The 21,637-nt window shown below is 36.5% G+C and overlaps 1 protein-coding gene across 1 annotated transcript; it reads right to left on the bottom strand.

Annotated features, from left to right (window-relative positions):
* Window positions 1–4,621: 4,621 nt before the first annotated feature.
* Window positions 4,622–20,565, bottom strand: slc47a1 (solute carrier family 47 member 1). The gene is made up of 17 exons (XM_088012684.1): window positions 20,300–20,565; window positions 19,893–19,994; window positions 17,519–17,587; window positions 17,301–17,449; window positions 16,896–16,938; window positions 14,794–14,838; window positions 14,234–14,331; window positions 13,534–13,631; window positions 12,291–12,404; window positions 11,693–11,760; window positions 11,504–11,612; window positions 10,644–10,719; window positions 10,491–10,560; window positions 10,272–10,404; window positions 8,128–8,222; window positions 6,655–6,759; window positions 4,622–6,575 (listed from the first exon to the last, which is right to left on the bottom strand). Exons 1-17 carry the CDS (start codon window positions 20,510–20,512, stop codon window positions 6,201–6,203), a joined length of 1,962 nt encoding a protein of 653 aa, XP_087868810.1. The 5' UTR covers window positions 20,513–20,565; the 3' UTR covers window positions 4,622–6,200.
* Between the last annotated feature and the right edge of the window lie 1,072 nt (window positions 20,566–21,637).

Below are 21,637 nucleotides of genomic sequence, written 5' to 3'. Positions count from 1 at the left end.
GTCAAAAATGCTACTCAAGTAATGAATGGATATACTTTATACATGTTAATCCCAGAGGGAAATTCACAATATTGTATCTTGGTATTCAACTTCTTGTCAGATGTTGGAGTGAAAAGGGGCAATTTCTCTGTTACTCACCTTTTACCAACTGTATCATCTTCATCGTTTAGAAATAAAAAAAATCTCAAACCATCAAAAACAATCTTCTTCCTTCAAATTAACCCTGCATTTGATAAGATGCAGGGTTTAATCAAAACTGTGCTGATATAAAAATATAGAAAAATATCTCTTGTTCCATTCAGTCCACATGTAAGTAATTTACAATTGCTTGTTCATTATTTTTATTTGTTTTATTAGTTATTTAAACTGAGTTGTATTTTGTTCCGTTATTTATTTTTAGTGATTGTGTTCAGTCATGACACTTGCTTAATTTAAATAGCCAGGGAGTTTAGTTGAGTTATGAATGTTAGTCATTTAAATACGCTGGTAGTCTTTGCATATGTAGTTTATACAATAATTAATTCCTGTGTGATTCTCTAAACACTTTGTTTCTCTTGCTCTCATTAACATTTGCGTATTTAGCATGATCTAAGTGGGAGTAAGCGGGGCGCCAGGTGAACCTTTTCCACAATATTAGTGCATCATATTCAGACAATGCTGCAGATTGAAATCATTGCTAATCACACATCAAGTAATTCAGAGTGAATTGTTTGGAGCTTATTTACAATTTTCTCTTTTCTGTTTGCCAAAGCGACTCTCAGCTGCATGCGTCGATCTTTATGGCGGCTCCGGGACTCAATTCAGCTTCTTGGCTTTGAACGTGTCTTTTGTATCTGCATCCTCACAGGCTGCACAGAACGGTTGCCGAGCAGCATTATCAGTCTAATTAACCCCATTTAGCTGGGTTGAATTTTGTAGCCTGCCTTCATTTGCCAGCTGCAGGAAGGTATCTTCAGAATCAGGTGCAATTCAAGACCAGAAATAGTGACTGTAGGTCTATTAGGGACAAGATTGCTTTGTGTACTTTGTTCACTGATGTTGAAGCACTTTGTGGCTCGCGCCACGAGGAAATATCTGAAAAAACTCCAAGTATGGATTAAATTTCAGTCAATATTCTGCTTTTAGGAGTTTTGTGACACTTTCATTTGCTGTGTTCTTGTTTGTGTGCATCCACTCTAGAATGTAAATCATTCATGTAACTAAACTTTAGCCACTGTTCCCAGTATTGGTATTGACCAGTAAAAACAAATACAATAATAAATTATACTGAAACTTCGAAACTTCTCAGGTGAGCCATAAGTTTATCCAGGCGTCCTCCAATGACCATTAAAGCTAATATTGAATTTGTTCTAAAAAACGTTAATTCAACAGGTAATGGCTGAGTTTGATTAGCTTTAAAAAGTGATTTCTACTACTTTATACTGCCTTGAACAAGTACACATAAATAAAACTAACTTATTAAATAAATGGTCATGTTTTTATTTCTAATGCTAATAAAACTAATTATTTAAACTAATAAAAGGTAGTGAACTCTGTAATCATTTTAGCTTGTAAAATCCTGTTTTACAGCAACTGCTCTCTCATCATTTTGAGAAAATCAAGAAGTGCCTCGACTACCAAAACATTTCTTACATATTTTTATGTTATAGCTTTTTAGGATTAGTAATAGAAATCTGTTAAAGTCAGAATGGATAGCTCAAAGAATTAAAAAAATATTAAGTTTGGCTTTAAAATTTGGATAGGTGCATCTTTATTTTTATGCTTCAGATTCATCTTAATAAATACAGAACAGTGACAAACGTTTTCTCTGAGTTTAATACAGTCCAAGCTGCCACACACTGCTGGTCAGCTGGTTAAAAGAAAGCAGCACCGTAACTGATTCCCAACCTTGGGATCTTTTCTGTAGATATTTTCTCCTGTTTCTTCCCATTTTCTGTCTAATAAATGTCAGTAAAGGCCACTATCGCCACAAAATGTCTTTCCTTTAAAAAGGCAGTTACATCATAAGATACATTTTGTCAAAGATCTTTGGAGAGCTCATGCCTACTTTAGTGCATTTCACATTCCTTCATTTAGACTTATAAAACAAATTTTATTTTTTATGCTAATTTAAAAGAAAACAAAACATAAATATAGCCTTTAAAAAATAACCATTGAGGCCAAATCAACACCTTGAAAATGTTATGTATATATTTATGTATATGGTATTACTATGGTATTTTAGTTTGAATGTTTTCTGCTCCCCTCAATCGGGAACAATACAGTATTATTCGACACACAGCAGAACATTTCACAGCTGTTGTTCTGCATTCACACAGTACACAGAGGACCTTTGTTTAAAGCGTCATCCATCATTAAAGTCACTCTGGATGTAGCTCCTCTCTGCTTACTAAAACGATGCTGCAGCATTGTCACTGTGTGCCTTCTAAATGCACAAAATATGACTGTGTATCCTACGCTTTTTACTCCACAATAAAACGGTCAGGTTTTCAATTTAAACACTAGTCATAAAAAAATGAAGGAAATGAAATGAAATTTTCATGTGCAAATGCTGCTTGAGCTTATGAGACATACATTCTCTGTTTTATAAAATCTGAATAAAATCCATAATTAAAAACGGTATTATATGTTAAATTTAGGTTACAGTGCATTTTTGCATGCATGCTTTCATCATCAAAGACACAAAGGCTGTTTTTTCTCTTTGATTTATTTTCCTTTCCTTTGATCTTCATTGCCAAATTTGATTCTAATGAAATGTCTGTGCGCTCTATTCGCAATATGCCAGATAAAAACATGTCCCAGTGAGCAGATCAACCACCTGTTCCTCTGCCAGAGCTGATCACTAGCTTGCTATGGCTCATCAGGGACGAACCGGGCATAAGTAAAATGGTTCACCCTGGTTAACTGTGAACAATTTGTTAGATTTTTTTTCATTAATGAATGAGTTTGCTATGCGAATTTTGGGAAATGATTAATGCAATCTCAGTTTCTGAGAAATATATAAAAATTAGGTCATCAAGAATGCCAAGGTTTTTGAAAGGTTCTTCTTTAAGGAAACCAAATTCACTCCAAGAGTCCAACATCAACTCATCCAGGAGGTTAAAAAGAAGCCAGAACAGCATCTAATGAACAGCTGGCCTCACCAAATTGGAGTATTTGGGATTCAACAGTGAGGAAAAGTCAGAGCCAGACAGTTTCAAGGTGAGAATCCTACATTCCTAAAGGTATAAAAATACCCATCTCAAATTTGTAACAAAAATATCTTCACCAACAGATATGTTGTTGTTTTACAAAACCAAAGTTGAACTTGTATGTATCATTACATTTGTCATAAAGCTACGACAGGAGAAATACAATAACTCAGACAGTCAAACATGCAGGTGATAGTTTGATGATCAACTTTGTTTCTTCTGGGAACATACAACAAACTGATACTGATATTGGTGAAACCATAAGTACATAACATGAAAACCCTTTAATGTGTCTTAATTAAAACAATTAATTTTGCAAGAAGAGTGTACCAAAATTCCCCCAAAGCAATATAAAAACTCTGTTCCAGTAATTGTAAACTCCTAAAGGCAAACAACTAATTATTTGGTTCAGAGGACAAGTTCTTATTCAGACTGGTAATCATTATCTGATGTTAAAAACTGCTTGATGACCTAAAACATTTAGATTTATTTAGGTTGTAATAAAACTGAAAAGCAATGTCCGGGAGCAGATACTCTTTCACTGCACAGTGCTATCTCCCGGTACAAAAATGTCAAAACTTAAACAGCTTGTTTCGTTTCCTCTTAACTTCCTCCGAATGTAGCTGATCTGCTTCTTTATGTGATGCACATGAAGCTACATGCAAGCAAACATAGTGTGCAATAAGTCATGCCATGTCGAAAATGGTGAACGGTAAAGTTCACTTTAGAGCATTCCTTTCAGCATGGTAAATTATTACAACTATATCCCATTCTGGTGAGTTTTGATAGGTATCTGTATACAGTATGAAGCCAGATCATAGTTGAGACACTACTCTTACAGCAGACACTTCTTTGTTTTAGTCCTATAAAATGCAAAATAATGTATTGTTATTCAATATGGAAATCAGGTTGGATTCATACATGGACACATTTTGCTCATCAGCGGAGATCTTGCCAGAGGCTCCTCACAGAGACTGCAATCTTGGCCTACTTACCTCCAGAGACTGCAATCAGTAACATGCTGTGGCGTCATTAACAAGCGGAAAGAGACAAAAATCTCCTGTCTCAATTGTATTTCAGAGTCATGGTGTACCATGGTTTCTTAAGAAATGATGCTACCTTATTTGTTGTGTCATGTTGTTGGGAAACGTCTAGCATGTGCTTATGTAATGATGAATCCTAATTTGGAAATAAATAGTTGAAATTCAGTTTTCATCAGTAAAATTGAGGTAATCTTATGTCTATGCAACATAGAAGCCATGACGCATGCATTTTTTGCCTTTAGAAAATACCAAAAACTGCCACATTTACTTAAAACTAATCATATAGTGTCATATCTGTCTGACTTTTGCACTTCATCATACCTGATTTCTCTTTATTGACTTCATTATTTTTATTGGTAGTGATCATAAAATGTACACACAATCACATTGTTCATTTAAAATGTTTTTAATTAGTTAATCATACCAAGACAAAACTCAGAACACATTTATAATGACACAAAAATAAAACCATTATTTAACATATTATTTAGTGATTTATATTTACATCTGTTCAGGTAATTTTTTCATGTGTACAAAATACATATTTACACTCGATGTTTAGTTTTCTAAAACATGATAAAAATGACTTAAGGGTTAAGGTTTTACTCTATAGGGCAGTGCACACAGAAACCAAATCAATAATATGTTCATGCCATATTTGTATGGAGGTCCAAAAGTGCCAAAATTCAGAAAAGTAAATAAATCTTTAAATTAATATTGCTGTTGGTTTCAATAATTAAAATAAAAGTCAATTTATAAATAAAAAAATTATACAGTTATTTCTCGACTTATTTAATTTCTTTATGGTCACACGCTGCCTTTATCTACCCACTCAGATTAATGGCTACTTAATGCACAAGTTAACCAATCAGAAGCTGGCAGTAGTCAAGACCATCTTACCCGCTTGAAGAGCAAAACCATTTTAAACGCCATTGTTGCAATCATAAATTTGGAGGAGAAAATTAAAACAAATATGAATTTTTAAGTTTTTAAAGTTAAAAACTATGTTCCATTTAGTAAAAAAGTAGTCCAGAGGACACAAAGACTGAAAAGTGACCTTTGGGGTCGCTGTATCACACAACTGAATGAATTGGCACATTCCAGTGTACTTGTTTAATTACACGTTTTCTACTTATATTGACATTCCACAGTCTGTTTGATAAATTTAATGAGTGTGACATATTTAGTCTATATGATCGGCCATAAATTTGCAGTGAAAATGCTCGAAGTGAAACAAGATGTACCATGACTCACTGATAGGGGACAGTGCTGAGCATCATAGACACAACAGGTGCTCTTCTTCTGCGCACTGAAAAGACTGAAAACAGTCAAGGGGGTAAATACAGATAAACAACTGCTCAAGCCACTCTCTTTGGCTGCTAGATTTTTGATAATGAAAGGTAAATGAAAAACGATGACTTTTTTTTTTCTTTTTGCAACAGAATGACAGAGATAAAGGTCAGATCATACATGATTTTCAGTTTTAATCAGAAAAGAGAGGTCAGCCAAAGAAAACATCCAAATAATTTAATAATTGTACCTTTTTACATATTATTTTATCTTTCTTGCTATTATATTGTTAGAAGCTTTAATTAGTTATGGTCAAAATGAAAATATAGCTTCCATATTTGATTTTTGATTTGTACATCTGACTCTGGTGGAGCCTCACCAGTCATGAAGCTCACCGCACGTCACTGATAGCAGCATATTTAGCACTTTATATTTAGTGTGCTGGTGAGGAATTTGTATTAATGCTCCTCACCACAGTGCAGCCATGTACTTTTGACTGAGAGAGCTAAAACCCGGTCTTTACTTCAAAACATTTGTTCTTCCTGCTAGAGTCAGTGGAGTTTCATATCGCTTGCTGGCTTCTGTGGATTCACTCAGCAGCTGGCCAGTAAGGCCTTTTGTTTCTCCCCAGTGCAGTAACCACATGTTGTCAGCAGGGGTCTCCACTCCAAGAAGCTCACAAGCTTGTAGTCAGGTTCAGTGCATCCAGTGGTGTAGGAGTGGAGAAATTAACCCAGTTCAAGGTGGCGTTGGCCACACTCTGGGCACTGGGTGCTACTACAGGAAAAGCAATTTGGAATACAACTCCTGTTATCAAAATAAGAACTGAGAACAGCAAAGTTAGTCCCCGACGCATGATCAGCTGAGAGGTGGAGAGCTTCTCTGCAGCTTTGGAGTCAGATGATTCTTTGCTCTTTTCTGCGTCTCTCTCGTTTACTGCAGCATTGGTGTGATTTTCCTCTGACTCACGGCCTCCTTTCAGCTCCTGATCTTGGGTTTTAACCCGACTGTAGCCCTCTGTTCTGAGAGCTGCTTCGCTCTTTTCCTGGGCCTTTGGGATAACAAAATAAAATATATTATAGAAAATGTGAGGTTTGCATACAAAGCTTCAGAGAGAAATGTGTACCTACCGAATCTGGGCAGTCGATGACATCCGGTAAGATCGCTTCATTTAGAACTGCACTAACAGGACGCACTGGGGCCACAACCACAGTTTTCCCAGCTCGGTTCTGAGCCTAAAGCATGTTAACGAGATGTCCAGTTAGGCACAAATACAAAAGTCATTTACAAAAAACGATCCAGAAAATAATAAAAGATCTAGTTACAAAAATAATAGTTGCACGCGGAACGACTTCAGTGGGAATTGTTAGTAGACTAGTATTTTGTCATAATTATCCACATTCTGACAAAAGGTTACAAAATGTTTTTTTTCTTTTTTTAAAAAAGATGTTCACCATTTCATGACTTTGCAATTTCATGCTTTTACACTTTTGTTCGTTTGGCAGCTGATCTATTCTGGCATGTAAGGAAAACATTTCTTATCAGCCGTGCACTGATGTGTTGCTGCAAGCTAGAAGTTTTGTCCCTGCTTTGATAACTGAGTAATTTTCTGTAATCTGCTCTAAATCTACTTTTTGTGGGTCCTGTAAATTTCTTTCATGATAATGGCAGTTATTTTGATTTTATTAGATTAGATTTGATCATCTGTGTTGTTGCCATTAACATCATATCTGACCTTTCACTCACAAGAACAATCTTTTCCAAAAGGGAATTAACACCTACAGTCAGATTATAAACAAACTATAAATAAACTGCTTAAGCTTCAACAAAGGTGTTTTAGCTATTAACTAGTGATCATTTGAAATTAAATGATCGCTAAATAAATCCTCAGAGAGGAAATTAATGCACACAAAGCAGTAGTTGCATAAAAATATATGTTAATGTTCTACAGTTTATGATTTTTTATTATTTGTACGTTATAGTTGGCTTAAGATCCTAAAACATTATTTTGACTTAAGTTTGTTTTATTTTGTTTGCGCTTCTTCTGCTTCAATTAAACTTCAGGAAATTGACCTTAGAGTTAATAGATACGATCATTGAATACATGCAATAATTTGTTTGCTCAATAAAATTTTATTTGAATAAATATTTCCTCACTGGAGTAATTTCCTGATGTGAGTATAGGACTCATCCTTCTGACAAATGTGTTGCAGAGTCTGAGAATGACTATTTTTACGTACGCTGATGTAACCATTAAATGTTATATGAATAAGTGGAACAAACAGATATGCAAAAGCCGAAGTACACAGGTATGTAATTAGGTTTTTTTATGAAGTAGCAATGGTAAATTAGTAATTTGTTGGTACAAACTGAAGAGAGCAAACCAAACCAAATCCTTAGAAAAATGTTGATAGTAACAAAAAAAACTTGGTACAGCAGAAAAAAAAGACAACAGATCAAAAAATGCTTAAAAAGCATAAATGAAGGTCCAACATATATATCACAGCTTAGTTTGACTTCAAAATATCTCTTTTTTTATTATTGAATCCACTTCTTATTTGAACATTTGTATATGTTTATAAAGAAAGAAGAGAATAGCTCACCTTCTGCGTCACTTTTTTCCAGTCAGCTTTAAAGATCAAAGCAAGGAAGAAACCCGTCTGGATGAAAACACAAATTAGGAGACCGAGCCACAAGCCTGAAAAGACAGATTAGCACGATTAGCACATATGACAAATAACTACTGCGCTCTTAAGCAAGTTTTGATTTAAGTAAAGGAATGTAACCAAATGAGTTAACTGAATTTTATTTGAGATTTTTTATTATTGAATCAAACTGAAATACTCATCATGACAGTATTTCTGCTCTTGGGCCTGCTTTTGTATCTATTTAAAGTAACAAAACAAATAATATTCACAGATACAATAAGCTTCAAATCCATTGTCTGAGTACTTTAAAGAGCTTTTGCCTTCAGTTAGAAGATGAAAGCAGAAAGTCTGAAATATGTGTACGTCCAACACGCTTTTCTAAGGCTTTTCATGATGTTCCTAATTGCTTAAGAAAGGAAATATTAACAGAGACTATAATCATCTTATTTCACAAGTCAGAGGAGTGATGCTGGTCTGTGTAGGTCTGCTTTAAGTGGACAGCAAAAAGCAGGAGGCAAATTGTGGAAGAAAAATTATGAATGCTTGGAAGAGTGGTGGAAGGACTCACTAGACTTTCCAAATAACTTTGAGCTTAAATATCAACATTGAACATAATTCCCAATTCATTTCTTAGGAGCCAGTCATTCAGTATGCATGTACTAACAATTGTAAAGAAAATGCAAGAAAATAGGGCAACATGCTGATTAATGTAAAGTAAATTTAGTGTGACTGCATGCTGCAGAGTGATGCTCGAAATCTCAATTATTGTTTCTGCCACTATGAAATTATCATGAAGGAATCACTGAATGGATTAAATCTGACCTTTAAGCATCCGTCTGTTTGCTTTATCCAACAAAAATGCATTTCTGACGCGGATAACGTTTGATAAAACTGATCAAGCTAAACACAGGCACCCTCTGGAGGAAGCTCAATACAGCCACTTGTATCCATGATGTTATTGTTTTAGTCGGGATAGCCACAGATGAAGGTTGTAAAATTGATAGGCCAGTAAATCAACAGAGCTACCGTTCAGCTTGGCTCTTTCTTTGCCCCAACAAACTAGGGTGACGCCCTCATTCCTGCAGACAAAACCCCAATAAGTCTGTCCATTGTCTGTACGACAGCAAGATTTTATTTATTCATTTGCGACGTCTCTGACTCAGATGGAGGATTCAACCTGTTTCCAGTTGAGAATCGTGTCTTCAGGTTTCACTCTCTACAAGGCAGAACCCAGACGTGTTTCCAGTTTACTGTAAAAACTTAAGGTGGTCGTTATATTTTAATATCCAAAAAAGAGGACACTTGGCCCAGTCATAAAACACTTTGGTGAAACAATCAACATGGGTATTGGTCAATGTCAGTTATTTTTTAACATATCAGTATCGGTCCAATAAGCAAATCTGCGCCAAAATGAACAACCAATTTTATTTCCATCTTGCTGCCATTTGTTTGTGTTTAGGGGGCTGGTTATGTGGTACTTATTGAGTCATGTGACAGTGATTGTGATGCAGGGCAGGATTGTGGGAGATTACACAGAAGCAGAAAGCATCGGGCAATATATCTAATTCTATCATGTTGGTAAAAACATTGCCATAGTAGCAGTATCAATATCAAATATCAAATTTGGTGCATCCCGAACATTTTGTCTTTTGTAGCTTAGAAAGTTGAGCAGTAACAGCTGTGTGAACAGTTCACCCTGCCACCCATTTGTTGTGACCAGAACAGTATAAAGTACATTTATTTTGTGTTTTGTCCATAAAGCATCTTGCCTATAACTGAATAAAAACCAACCACTAGGAAATTTTAAAAAAGGCTGTGGTATTCCATGTATCGCACTAGTCAATTTAAGTATGTCTATTGGTCAAACAATGAAAACCTTGACTTTTTCAACAATAACAGAAAGCTGCCGGATGCACTGAACAGAATGTCAGCATGTCCGGGGAAAACAGGATTTTTGGTTAATCCTAATTTAAGGTTCGACACAAAACACCCAGCTGTCTCTGCACCTGTTGCAAAATGTTTGGACAAGAGCATATGCAGGCATTTTTGATGTTGTGATGTGGTGATATGGACAGAAAAGATGATCAAGAACAAATTACCTAATATTCGCAGCTTGGCCCAAAACATCAGTGCTATTCCGACAGGCAGGCCGATGAGGTAGTAAAATATCAAATTTGACACGGCTGCGATTTTCTGCATCCCACATCCAACAAGAATCCCTGAGCAGACACACTGAAGGATCCCAAAAAATATTTAAAAGAACATTTAATTGATGGAAAAAAATTCAAATTAAAATAAAACACAAAAGTAAAACATACCAGAAGAGCATCAAGGAACTGAAGAAATGTGTAAACTGTCAAGTTGTCTGATACGAGCTGCACAATTTTGCTGCAGAAGACAAGGTGAGCACATCAAGACAGAGCTGCTTATTCACTGCATGGGAATGAATGTGTGTTGGCTTGAAGACTCACTCGTCTGAGGTAAATATGTAGCCAATGACGGACTTACAGCCAGCGAGGATGAACCCCTGGAACAGAGCCAGCACTCCTGTGGTGCAAAGAAAAGATACAACACTTTACAAATTATTCAAGATTGGTGTTAAGAGACACGCAATGATCATAACCATTATATGTGTTGGATACAACACAAGCGGTTTCCTTCCAGTAGGAATGTGTCAGAGCTGTTTAATTTTTGAAAATGTCTTTTGCTAACATTAATTCCACTTTTTGTCAATTTCAAACCACAAACTATAACTATAAACTATAACTTTAGAGGTGTTCATGTGACAGACCAAAACAAAGCATCATTGAGTTAGCTAAGGGGGATTTGTTTAGTCACACATTTCACAAATATACAGAAGATTGACAAAATAAAAGCAATAAGGAATCCAATTTGCAGTTTGCTGGAAGCCTTCCAAGGAACACAAGAAATATGTGGAATAAAGAAAAGTCATACGTGACAGAAAACTTCGACTGACATCACTGAATGCACCACAGTAAAATATGGTGGTTGTAGCAGAAGAAACTGGTTAAAGTTGAAGAAGATGAAGCTAAACACTGAAAGACCCTTTAAGTCAAGTTTCTTTATGTAGCATATTTCAGCAAAGAGGCAGATCAAAGTGCTTTACATGATAAAAACATGACGCAGTAACTAATCATGTTGGGAACAGCAAACGAGCCGTTTTATCGAGCACAAGCATTAAAATCGTCAAGAGTAATCATCAAATACACATCAAATGTATCAATCAGTGGCTGATTACTTGTGCATGTCACATGTTTTTAAAGCAATGGATTCTTTCTACTTCAAATGCATGTAATAAGTATCTTAATACCTGAAAGAACTAAGGCAACTTTGCAGGTGATTATGGCTCTTGATGTGTTCCCGGCTCCCAAAGCGTTCCCCACACGCACACAGGCTGCAGCGTGGATACCTAAAGGAAACTGCAAGAAAGCATATATTACTCAGTCCAGGTTATGTTTGTAAATAACCCCGGTGATCATTTCTTTCTAATGATGCGTACCATGTATGTTATGGCTCCTATTTCTACCATCAGATGCTGGGCAGCCAGGTCATCTTCTCCAAGCCAACCTAAAAATAATCAAAAGTTTTGGGTTTGAGTATAACAGTTTGGGAAAGAGCATGTCAGCAAGTGGAACAGATATTACTAGACTGGAGCAAAACTAAATCAATACATCATAACAAGTAGGATTTACCTTTTTCAATAAAAATAATGTACAAAAAGAAATTTCAGGATGATGCATCTATCTGACAATTTAACTGTGAAGAGTTAATATGTGTGCAGGTGAAGCACATTTCTAAATAAATAAATTGAGCCAATATCATAAATTTACTTAATTCTTTTAGTTGAGTTGTATCCCATGAACAGACTTGTAATTGACAGATGTAGGTGTAAAAGCAACATACAATGATTAAAATGTTTTTGTTTCTTTTATTGTCTGTATGTATAAATCATATTAAGGATTTCCACAGGCTGGGAATCATTGCTCCATTCCAAGAAACCAATTTACAGAAACTCTATCAGGTCTGCCAAGACGATTTTGAAAATATCCTGTCAAAATTGTGGTGCGATAGTGTAAAAGAAAATATAAAACACAAACCTGCAAGAAAGCCTCCAACCTCCCAGACCCACCACTCAAAACAGATCATGAATGCGCTGGGAACGGCCAGCTTCATGTAGGAACCCCAGCCCTGCAGACATTCAGTGGACCAACCTGCAGAAAGGTTTATCCAGATTCTTAGTAAAACGTACGACTCCATTAACCCAGATAAATATCTGTAATATTTTTAATCTGTCAGGATCTTATATTTTAATTTTAGACATTAAATTTGATTTACAAAATTAACTAAACTTGAGGAAAAAAATGTATGACATTAGAATAGTTATAAAAAAAAAACATTTTTTAAATAGAAATCATATTTCACGCTCCATAGAATCATCTGGAAAACAGTAGATAGTCAAACAAACCTTTTACAAGGAAACTATAAAATGTATCAATGGAAAGTTAGGCGTAAGGAAAAAATGGGGTAGAAAAGATGTATTAGCAATGGTTATAACTGCAGCTTTTACTCATTTCAGGTTTTAGGGACAATCACAACGTCTGTGCTGCAAATGGAGTCAATGTTTCAAGAACCAAAGTACACAGATGCATCCAGGACATGAGCCACAACCATTTTATTTGTTATTTATGGATTTTCTACCCAGTGAATGGAAAACAAACATGTTTTAACCAAACATTCACCAGACATAGACACACTCCTGCGGTTTTGTTCAATTTTTTTTTCTTTGTTGAAAAAAACTGATTTGGAAAAAACTTCTTTCATCTGATTTTGTAATTTTTTTTCTGCTTATATGAATGATTGTCATTTTGGTCCTTAGAATACCAAAGTTTCCACTTAACTTTACAATTTGGTTCGTCTGGTTGTGTCATTTTTAAATATTAAATGATTGATAATTTGATCAACCACTCAGTACTTGAGTAGACTTTTTCCCAAATCCTTTCTTACTCTTACTTGAGTAATTTCTTAGACAGCTATTTTTTACTTTTACTTGAGTAAAAATATGCTGAAGCAGTTCTACTCTTACTTGAGTACAAACTTTTGGCTGCTCTGTCCACCTCTGAGTCTCCATGGTCAATGCAGAAGAGCTGAAAGTCTTTATTAGCAACTCAGCAGATCTGCATGCTGATCACCTCCATGCCACATAACAATGGTGTAATTCAGGCAAAACAGTGAAAAAATTGTTTCACTGTCTTCAATCCATAATCATCAGAATTAACAGAAATAAAGAATCCAAGTATATTTTTGTGACAGTCTATTGATAAAAGAGCCTCTTGATCTTACCTCCCCATGTCTGCTTATAGAGCTTCTTCCACCTGATGTAGCCGAACAACAGAAGGCAAATGATGATCTGAGAGAGGCTGTTGGCAGCCGCTGATCCACTGCAAACACACACACACGACAGAACGGATTTATTTCTTAATCTGGTTTACGGCAGACGGTGTAAAGATGTAATTTTACAAGTGTATCTCTGCAGAACCATACAGAGGAAAAACATACACTGCGACTTGCACATAAAGGGACGGTAAGATCATTCAATAGGCCCTTAGCAGGTGTCCCTGGTTGATATGGAGCAAGTGGGGAGACGCGACCCGAACAGGGAGGCCCGATTGGTCAAATTGCTGATGAATCAAATGTTTGTACAGCTGGAATCTGGAATGAGCCGTAACATTTCTTTCTTGTCTGTTTTTGCCCTATTCTGACCCTTTCTCTCTAAATAAAGATCAAAAATAATAAACGTCAGTGAACTGCTGACTCGGTGTGAACAAAAAACAAATTACCCTTCAAAGACAAATTATAAGATAAAATGTAGAAAAAAATGCTTCTATTGAATGCATACCTTCCCTTTCTCTTTGACTTCCTGCTCTTTTCATTTATTGATTATTATGTATTTTATCTGTTCTCACTTCTGAGGTTTGATACCATATCAGTCGATACAAAGTCCATCAAAATTTCAAAGGCAGGAAATGTTAGGCACACTTACATTACACCCAGCTCGAGCACAGAAATAAGAAGAAAATTGATCCCCAAGTTCAAAATGTTGGCTACTGCAGCTGTGTACATCTGGGGTAGAATGATCCCCTGATAGATACAAAAATATAGAAGTTAGAATTAGAAAGGAAGTCTGCAGTGACAATTTTCAAACACTGGTTGGCCATAAAACTTGAAAAACAGAAAAAAATAGCACATGTATAAGAAAAATGTACACCAAAGAAATTCTCCAACAAGATTAAATATTAATGGATCATTTAGTCAAATATATCATAATGATCAAATCTGATAAACCAGTCAGGGAGGACTATCTTCATGATGTCTGACATCATGAAGATAGGTAGCAAAATGGAAAGTGTAGTAGAAAACTCTTGCACCAATAAACTAGGTAAACCAATAAAATAAGTAAAAGGAAACAAAAACGGGATCAGAGAAGAAATACAGTTAAACTGTCAAAACAGGTTGAAAGGTTTTGCCTTAAAAAGTTTCCACAAACTCAGATTTTGAGATGTAACGTAGCTGAGCAGAAAAATACTTTTTCCGGGAAAGTACCTGGTTTTGTAGATAAGAAACCTGCAGCTGATGCAAAAACATAGCCTGGAACAAAAAGAGACAAAAGTCTGTTTTTATATGACTGATCTCATATATCTCTTGGTGTGCAGTATCTTTAAAACATTACAATTTTATGATGATCTTGAGACCTATGATTCTCAAATGTCTTATTTAGTGTTAAGTGCATAAGTAGGTAAATAAAACAGTACTGTTTTAATGTCATATATCTTAGAATAAAATATGAAATACATGTAAAGTGGGATGAACTTTGGAAACTAAACATTCAAGAGTGAACTCTACAGTCAGATTTTAGGTTAATGTGCTTCAGGAGGTAATTCAGTGTCCTTTGATTCATATTTTTTGTGACGCCTCCAAATTGCGGCAAAGTTTTTAAATAAAGCAAAATCAGTGGTTAATTAAAAAGCTTTAAATTCATAGATGGCAAGAAGAGCTTGGTATTCCACGTCTTTGTTATTTTTGTTGAAAGTCAGCCATGATGAAAACAGTTTACCCCGCAGCATCGACTTTTTAAAAGGAAATTGTGTTTCTTATCCATCTCAGTTGAATAATTGCATTATTCAACTGCTGGATTATCTTAGTTCATTAGAAATGAGAATGAAAAGATAACCAGGAATGGCAGAACTATCAAGCCAACAAATTCCTAATATTCTAAGCTTTACTTTGTTTTTAAGCATGATCATACAGCCATGGTAAAAAAGAAAGTGCACCCGTCAGTTCAGAAGATTTAATGTATGAATGAGCTGGCTTTCACCTGATTCTGCACATTCTTTTCTTTTTTTACAAATTTAGCATGGATGTTTGTATTCTTTTTTGTATGAAACCACACACCACAGACTCCCCTATATGCCACTGCAGGAAACCTAAGGACACCCGCAAAACTTTGGACACATGCAAATTGTGGAAAGCCCTACAATTTAAATGACAAATGATTTCTTTTTCCTATTTCTAACCCCAGAACCATCTTAGCATTCTGTCACATCCAACTATAAGCTCCAGTGTATTCATCTGGCATGTTGTGTGGTTGACCAGCAAAAAGTATTCAGACCTTTTTACTCGGGTAACAGGGGCAATAACATCAAGTACAATCAATTACCTTCGAAACACTATCAAGATATGGACGTCTACTGACTGTCAAAACAAGCAATGATTATCGATCAGAAAAGCAGCTAAAACCACGTCTCTATTACCAGGTCCACCATAGTTCCTCCTCATTTTTCATAAACACCTCAAGCCGTGTGTTTCACGCAAGGATTTTATTGACAGCTGACTGCATTCATTAATTGGCACATGATTTACGCAAAGTGATAGAAACTCCTCTAACAGCAGCATCTCCACCATCATTTTCAGGCTATATAGTAGCTGATGAGATGGCGAGCTGCAGATTGATAATTCTACCGTCAAACCTTCAGGTCCAAACCTTTTTATCTATTGTGGCAGAAGAGCACATACATTGTCAGCTGAACCAAGCAACTCACAACAAACAAATAAACAGAGAGATTGCTGGCACCCAAGGATATATGTGCAAAATTACACCATCTGAGCTTCAACCACAATCCCACATTCCCGCTCATGTTCTTGCTCATATTCACTCTCACATTTAGTGGAGCTAAACTCAACTTGGCAAGAACCAAACCAGACATTAACCAGTTAGATTGAGACTAGACAATGGAGAATGGGTTTAGGAGTCCCATACTAAACCTGAAGGAGCTGCAGAGATTTACAGGTCAGGTGTTGAAATTTGGAGCGTACGGAAGAACGGCCAGAAGTGTTGATACACTTGAAAGTCGTTGAAAGAAAATTCACCACAAGCTTTGTATGAAATAGAAAGCACGTGGAAGAAGGTGTCCTGTCCAGATGAGACCAAAGTTAAACTTTTTGGCCTCAATATGAAAGAATATATTGTGGAAAGCTAAAACAGGACGGCACGTTGACTACAACTTCCCCACTGTGGAACATTTTTGGTAAAACTGCAGCTTTTAGTACTTCTGTTGAATTGCTTTACTGGCTAAATGCATAATTTTTAAATATGTATTTAGTTTATATTTAAATATAAATAGACAAGTTCAGTTTATTGTACTCACTGGAACAGCAGGAAGAAACGCCATCACGTAAAGGTGGGCAATTCTGAAATGTTGCAAAAGAAAAGAAAAAAAAGAAACACTTTTCAATAAGTGCCATAAACACAGTTAGATTTTTAACTTTTCATACCCTGTTTCTGCAGAATGAAAATTATGTTTTCAAATCAACGCTTTATTGTGTTTGTAAATGTAATAAATGAACTAAAGAGATAGAAATCTTCACTTGGGGTCTTACTAGATTTCATCCACTGGTAAAGGCACATAGAAAGCTGAATAATAAACTGCTTAAAGATAATTTAACTGTCAGCGTTGGCCTTGAAGATGAAGATAAGCCTTTTTTGTATTTTATGTTCTAAACCACAGTTTCTCCCAGACAGAGTATAAAGATATCAGAGCTGCAGGATATACCGGGCCACTTCATGCTCTTGCTGAAGAAGGAGCAGTAAATTGTGGGAGTTGACAAGGAGAGCCCAGCAAGGCAGACAAAACATCAGCAGGATCAGGGTGCTTTTCTGTAGAATAACTCCCACACGTTTCATGTTCCTGCTGCCATATGTCTGCAAAACAGAGACGTTTCAGTGGCTTGTTTCAAGCACAATAAATCACCGACAGAGCGCTCGGATCACCTGGGAAATGAGAGTATCACACGCTATCGTCAGGCCATAGCCCGTTGCAGTTGTTGTCACGTTGATCGTCTAAAGCAACAGACAACAAAACTCAGTTATGAGATGTTTCACGTTAAATCTGATGTTCACGCAAATATCTAGATTTTGCCTACAATTAAAAGATGTTTTGTGATCAACTTTGCAAACTCAGTTTAAGTTTAATACAAACTACTCAGGGTTAGAAGAATAGATCTTACGAATACACATATGTACAGTAATGTGTAAATACAATAAATATGGGAAGTTTTAAATTGTTTGTTATATTTTAAGAGAGTAGAGGCATGTCAGCAATTATCTATAAAATTCTCAATACATAAAGTAAAAGAATAACATTACAAGCGCCCAGCTGTTTGTCTGTTTCCACTGATATTCTGACCATTGCAGAGAGGTAATGTTATCCTAAGTCATTGAGTCTGAAAGGTCTCCATGTCATAACCCTAATGCTTAGCTCTCTTTACAGGCACTTTGTCAGATTTAAGCCAGGATTCTAACTGAGTTATTCCAATAATAAATGTTATTTTAACCTGAAGAAACACGTTGGTAGGATTAAAAGATTATTTCAAACTTAAATTTCAATAATTCTGAGCTCAACTAAGTCTGAAATGTGATTATCTACCCTTTGCACATATGTTGACAGAACCAGTGTTTTATGAGTCTTTTAAAACAGGGCACACAAGCAAAGTTAATGACTGCCCACGGATTCACGTAAAACATTTGACAGACTGGAGACAGGGAGATACTGTACATGTAGCCATGAACCAGGACAAATTGTGTTTCTTTAACTATTTTAATTTGTCACTTTAAGTGCCTTCTTTTTCCCGCTGTTTTAGATCTTTAATGTGTATTGCAAATCACGCTCACCCACTGACACATCGTATTCTGTATGTCTAACATGCAAACACTCGGACACCAAGAAACCCAACAGTATTCTGGCGACAATAATAAGCAACTCAGTACAAATTGATTAACAATAATTAAAATTTACCGGCAGTTGAGCAGCGACAGCAACTTTAACCATAATGAAATATTTTTACATGAATGATGCATTATGTTCTCTACATCGCATGTAAATTTAGATTCCACCCCCTCCACCCCCCCAAAAAAAGTTCCTCCTGTTATTATTGTTTTGTTATCTATGGAGCGACGCCCTTCTCATCTCCAATGAGAAACGTATTAGAGGACTTAAAACATTAAAACGTAAAACATTAAACCTGACCAAACCACCTTGAGCTTTGCAGTCACAAACTCATTGGAAAAAATATTTCAGAAAGAATAGTTTAAAAAGAAGTTCAAATTAATTTTTTTTAATTTGAAGCAAAGTATAAGCTGGTGTCTTTTTGTCAGTCTATTTTTATATATTAGAAAGTTTTATGTAATTCCACATGTTAAGAACACATTTATTTTTTTTTAAACTTCATGTCCTGTTTTAAATACACCAGTCAGGCAAAACATCATGACCACTTTTTGCTGCCAAAGCGGCCTTAACATCTCCAAGAGGTGGGCTTCACCAGACTTCTGAAGGTGCACTGTGGTATCTGGCGCTAAGATGTTAACAGCTGATCCTTTAAGTCCTGCAAGTTGCATAGTGGAGCCTCCACTGGTCAGTCTTGTGATCTGACCAGTCCACTGATCAGCCTTGTGATCTGTGGAGCCCCTTGATCCATTAGACAGAGTTCTGATGAATTTGGCGGCCTAAGTCCATATATTAAGTCTTTGTGCTTCTCAAGCTATTCTTAAACCATTGTTGTTTTGCAGCATTGCTGCTTTGTGTGCGGAAGGTCATAAATGCCAAAGTAACGCTTATTTAGCTGGTTTGCTTTTTTCCCCATAATGCATTCTGGTGCCCTGTGTTGCCCAGCTGGGTGTTTTTGGTCTATTTAACCTTTGAATGATCACTCTATGGAGAGGTTGAAAATTGAGTAAACCTTATTTTCGTAAATAAATTGCATAAACTGATTCTTTCTTTGGAGGAGCTCGAACAGGAGAGCATTCGCACAAGAACTTTCACAAGTCTGGAAAACATCATTGCTTGCATTAGAAGCCCTTTTATGTCCTACAATAAAACTGAAATCTTACTTCTCAACAAGTCTTGATCAAAACAAAGAAAAAAAGAGAACAAACTGGAACTGAAAATAAGCATAATTCTCTAAACTTTATTTGATGACATCTAAAAATCCACAGATTGAATCCTGTCAATAAAAAGATGCATTCTGTCAAGAACTGATAACAATTCAAACACCTGAGATATTTTCTAATCATCTAACACACACACACACACACGCATGCACACGCAAACTTTATGGCATTGTTAATCTGCAAAAGAACAATTTCATACCGCTGAGGCAAGGGCATATCCAGCCAACTCTGCATTTCCAATGTGACCGCAAAAAATGGTGATAACAAACGGCAGGAGAAAGTTCAGAATCCGGGACAGCAGCTGTAGAAACACAGTTTGGACTGATTTAGCTACTGCCACTAACTGCATCCAGGCAACTACAAAATAAAGAAGTTAGATAGCAGTGGTGTGAAATCAGCAGCCATGAGCTAATTATGCCCCTATTCGATAAGCAGAAGCTTTTTTTTTTTTTTTTACTTTTAGCACACATAAAATATTCACAAATGATTGCACTATTAAACTGGGTTATGAACAGCACATCACACAGTAAATCAAATCAAGTAAAGTCACTCCGATCGCAGCTTTTTGCAGATTAAAGAGCAACACTTCAGTTTCCGTCTACTCACCAGGGGGCCTGTGAGTCGTAAGACGTGATAAAGTTCCTCTCTGTAGGCCAGAGGCAGCCAACGCTTCACACACCCACACCAAAACAGCTTGGAGCTGGCAAATGTTGCCCCCTCATCCGCAGGAGGCGCTTCCATCTTGGCAGCATGAACCCCAGCAACGGGTTCTGCACCCTGCAAGGGGGGTGCGGGTTCCAGAGAGCCCGGCCTCTCCATTCAAGCACAGGGAGAGAAGACAGGACAGGAAAGAAAAGCTGCAGAGCAACTGAGGGAGGGAGGGAGGGAGGGAGGGAGGGAGAGAGGGAGGGAAAGAGGGCAATGGTAGGGAGGGAGACGGGGGCAAGAGAGTTGGCCTATGTGTTCAGCACAGGCACTTTTTGTAAGTTATTGATTGCATCACACTGTTTGAAGGAGGAACAAAAGAGAATGAGTGACAGAAAGAAAGAAAGCAGAGAAATAAAAAAAACAGGTGAGTTGATGGGATATTCATGAGGATTGATTACATATGTCTTGTTCATTTTCCTGACAGGCAAACAAAAAATAACAACAACAACAAAACAAAGAGGCATTAAAGTCATGTGAACTCTGTGCCTGTCCTTCAGGTTTACGCAGCTGACGGAGGGGTCACATCAGGGCTGTGGGAGGCGGGTTATTGTTGGGGGGCAATGAACAGTGGATAAATGTTTGAGTTGGATACACACAGTGAGAAAGCGCCATGCTTTCAAAGCGCCTGTGTGGGTTTGTATGAGTGGTCTCTGAGCCCTCTGCAGTAATCTGATGAGGAATGCTTGTTTGTTGCTCATATGCAAGGAGCTACATTGACCGACTGCAAGCTAAATCATATTTGTGTTTTATCGCATATCTTTTGCTCTTTTTTCCATTTTATTTTTTTTGCACAATGCATTGGACGCTGATCTTATCTCACGCCAAGTGTACTTTGTCCACTACCTGGATGCCTGCGTTCTCCCTCAACTCTAAGAAAACGAGTCAAATGAACATGCAAACTTGCTCTTATCCATGTTTGCTGACTGAGCTCTGGAATTTCATAGAAACGTGTAAATGTAACTTTACCTGATGCTGATGAACAAGTTCATTCAACCATGGAGCATATAGATTTAGAGGACGGTGTTTTCAGAACTCATATTAAAAAGTTTACAATGTATGAGTAAATGATTTGTTTATACACTATGTGCACAGGTTGCAAGCATACCAGTTGTGCAATGTAACATGAAGAGAGCATTCTTCTCAAGCCATGGATGTGTCGAAATTACAGATGATCTTTGACCTCTGATGAAAATAGGTAGAGATTTCCTGAAAAGAGAAATGTAGAGCTTGCAATGG

The sequence above is a fragment of the Poecilia mexicana genome, unplaced genomic scaffold (genome assembly GCF_051168715.1).
Source record: "Poecilia mexicana isolate PSO_F unplaced genomic scaffold, ASM5116871v1 scaffold_14, whole genome shotgun sequence".
NCBI lineage: Eukaryota > Metazoa > Chordata > Actinopteri > Cyprinodontiformes > Poeciliidae > Poecilia > Poecilia mexicana.
Note: the sequence above shows the minus strand (reverse complement) of the source record. Positions and strands in the feature narration are given on the sequence as shown.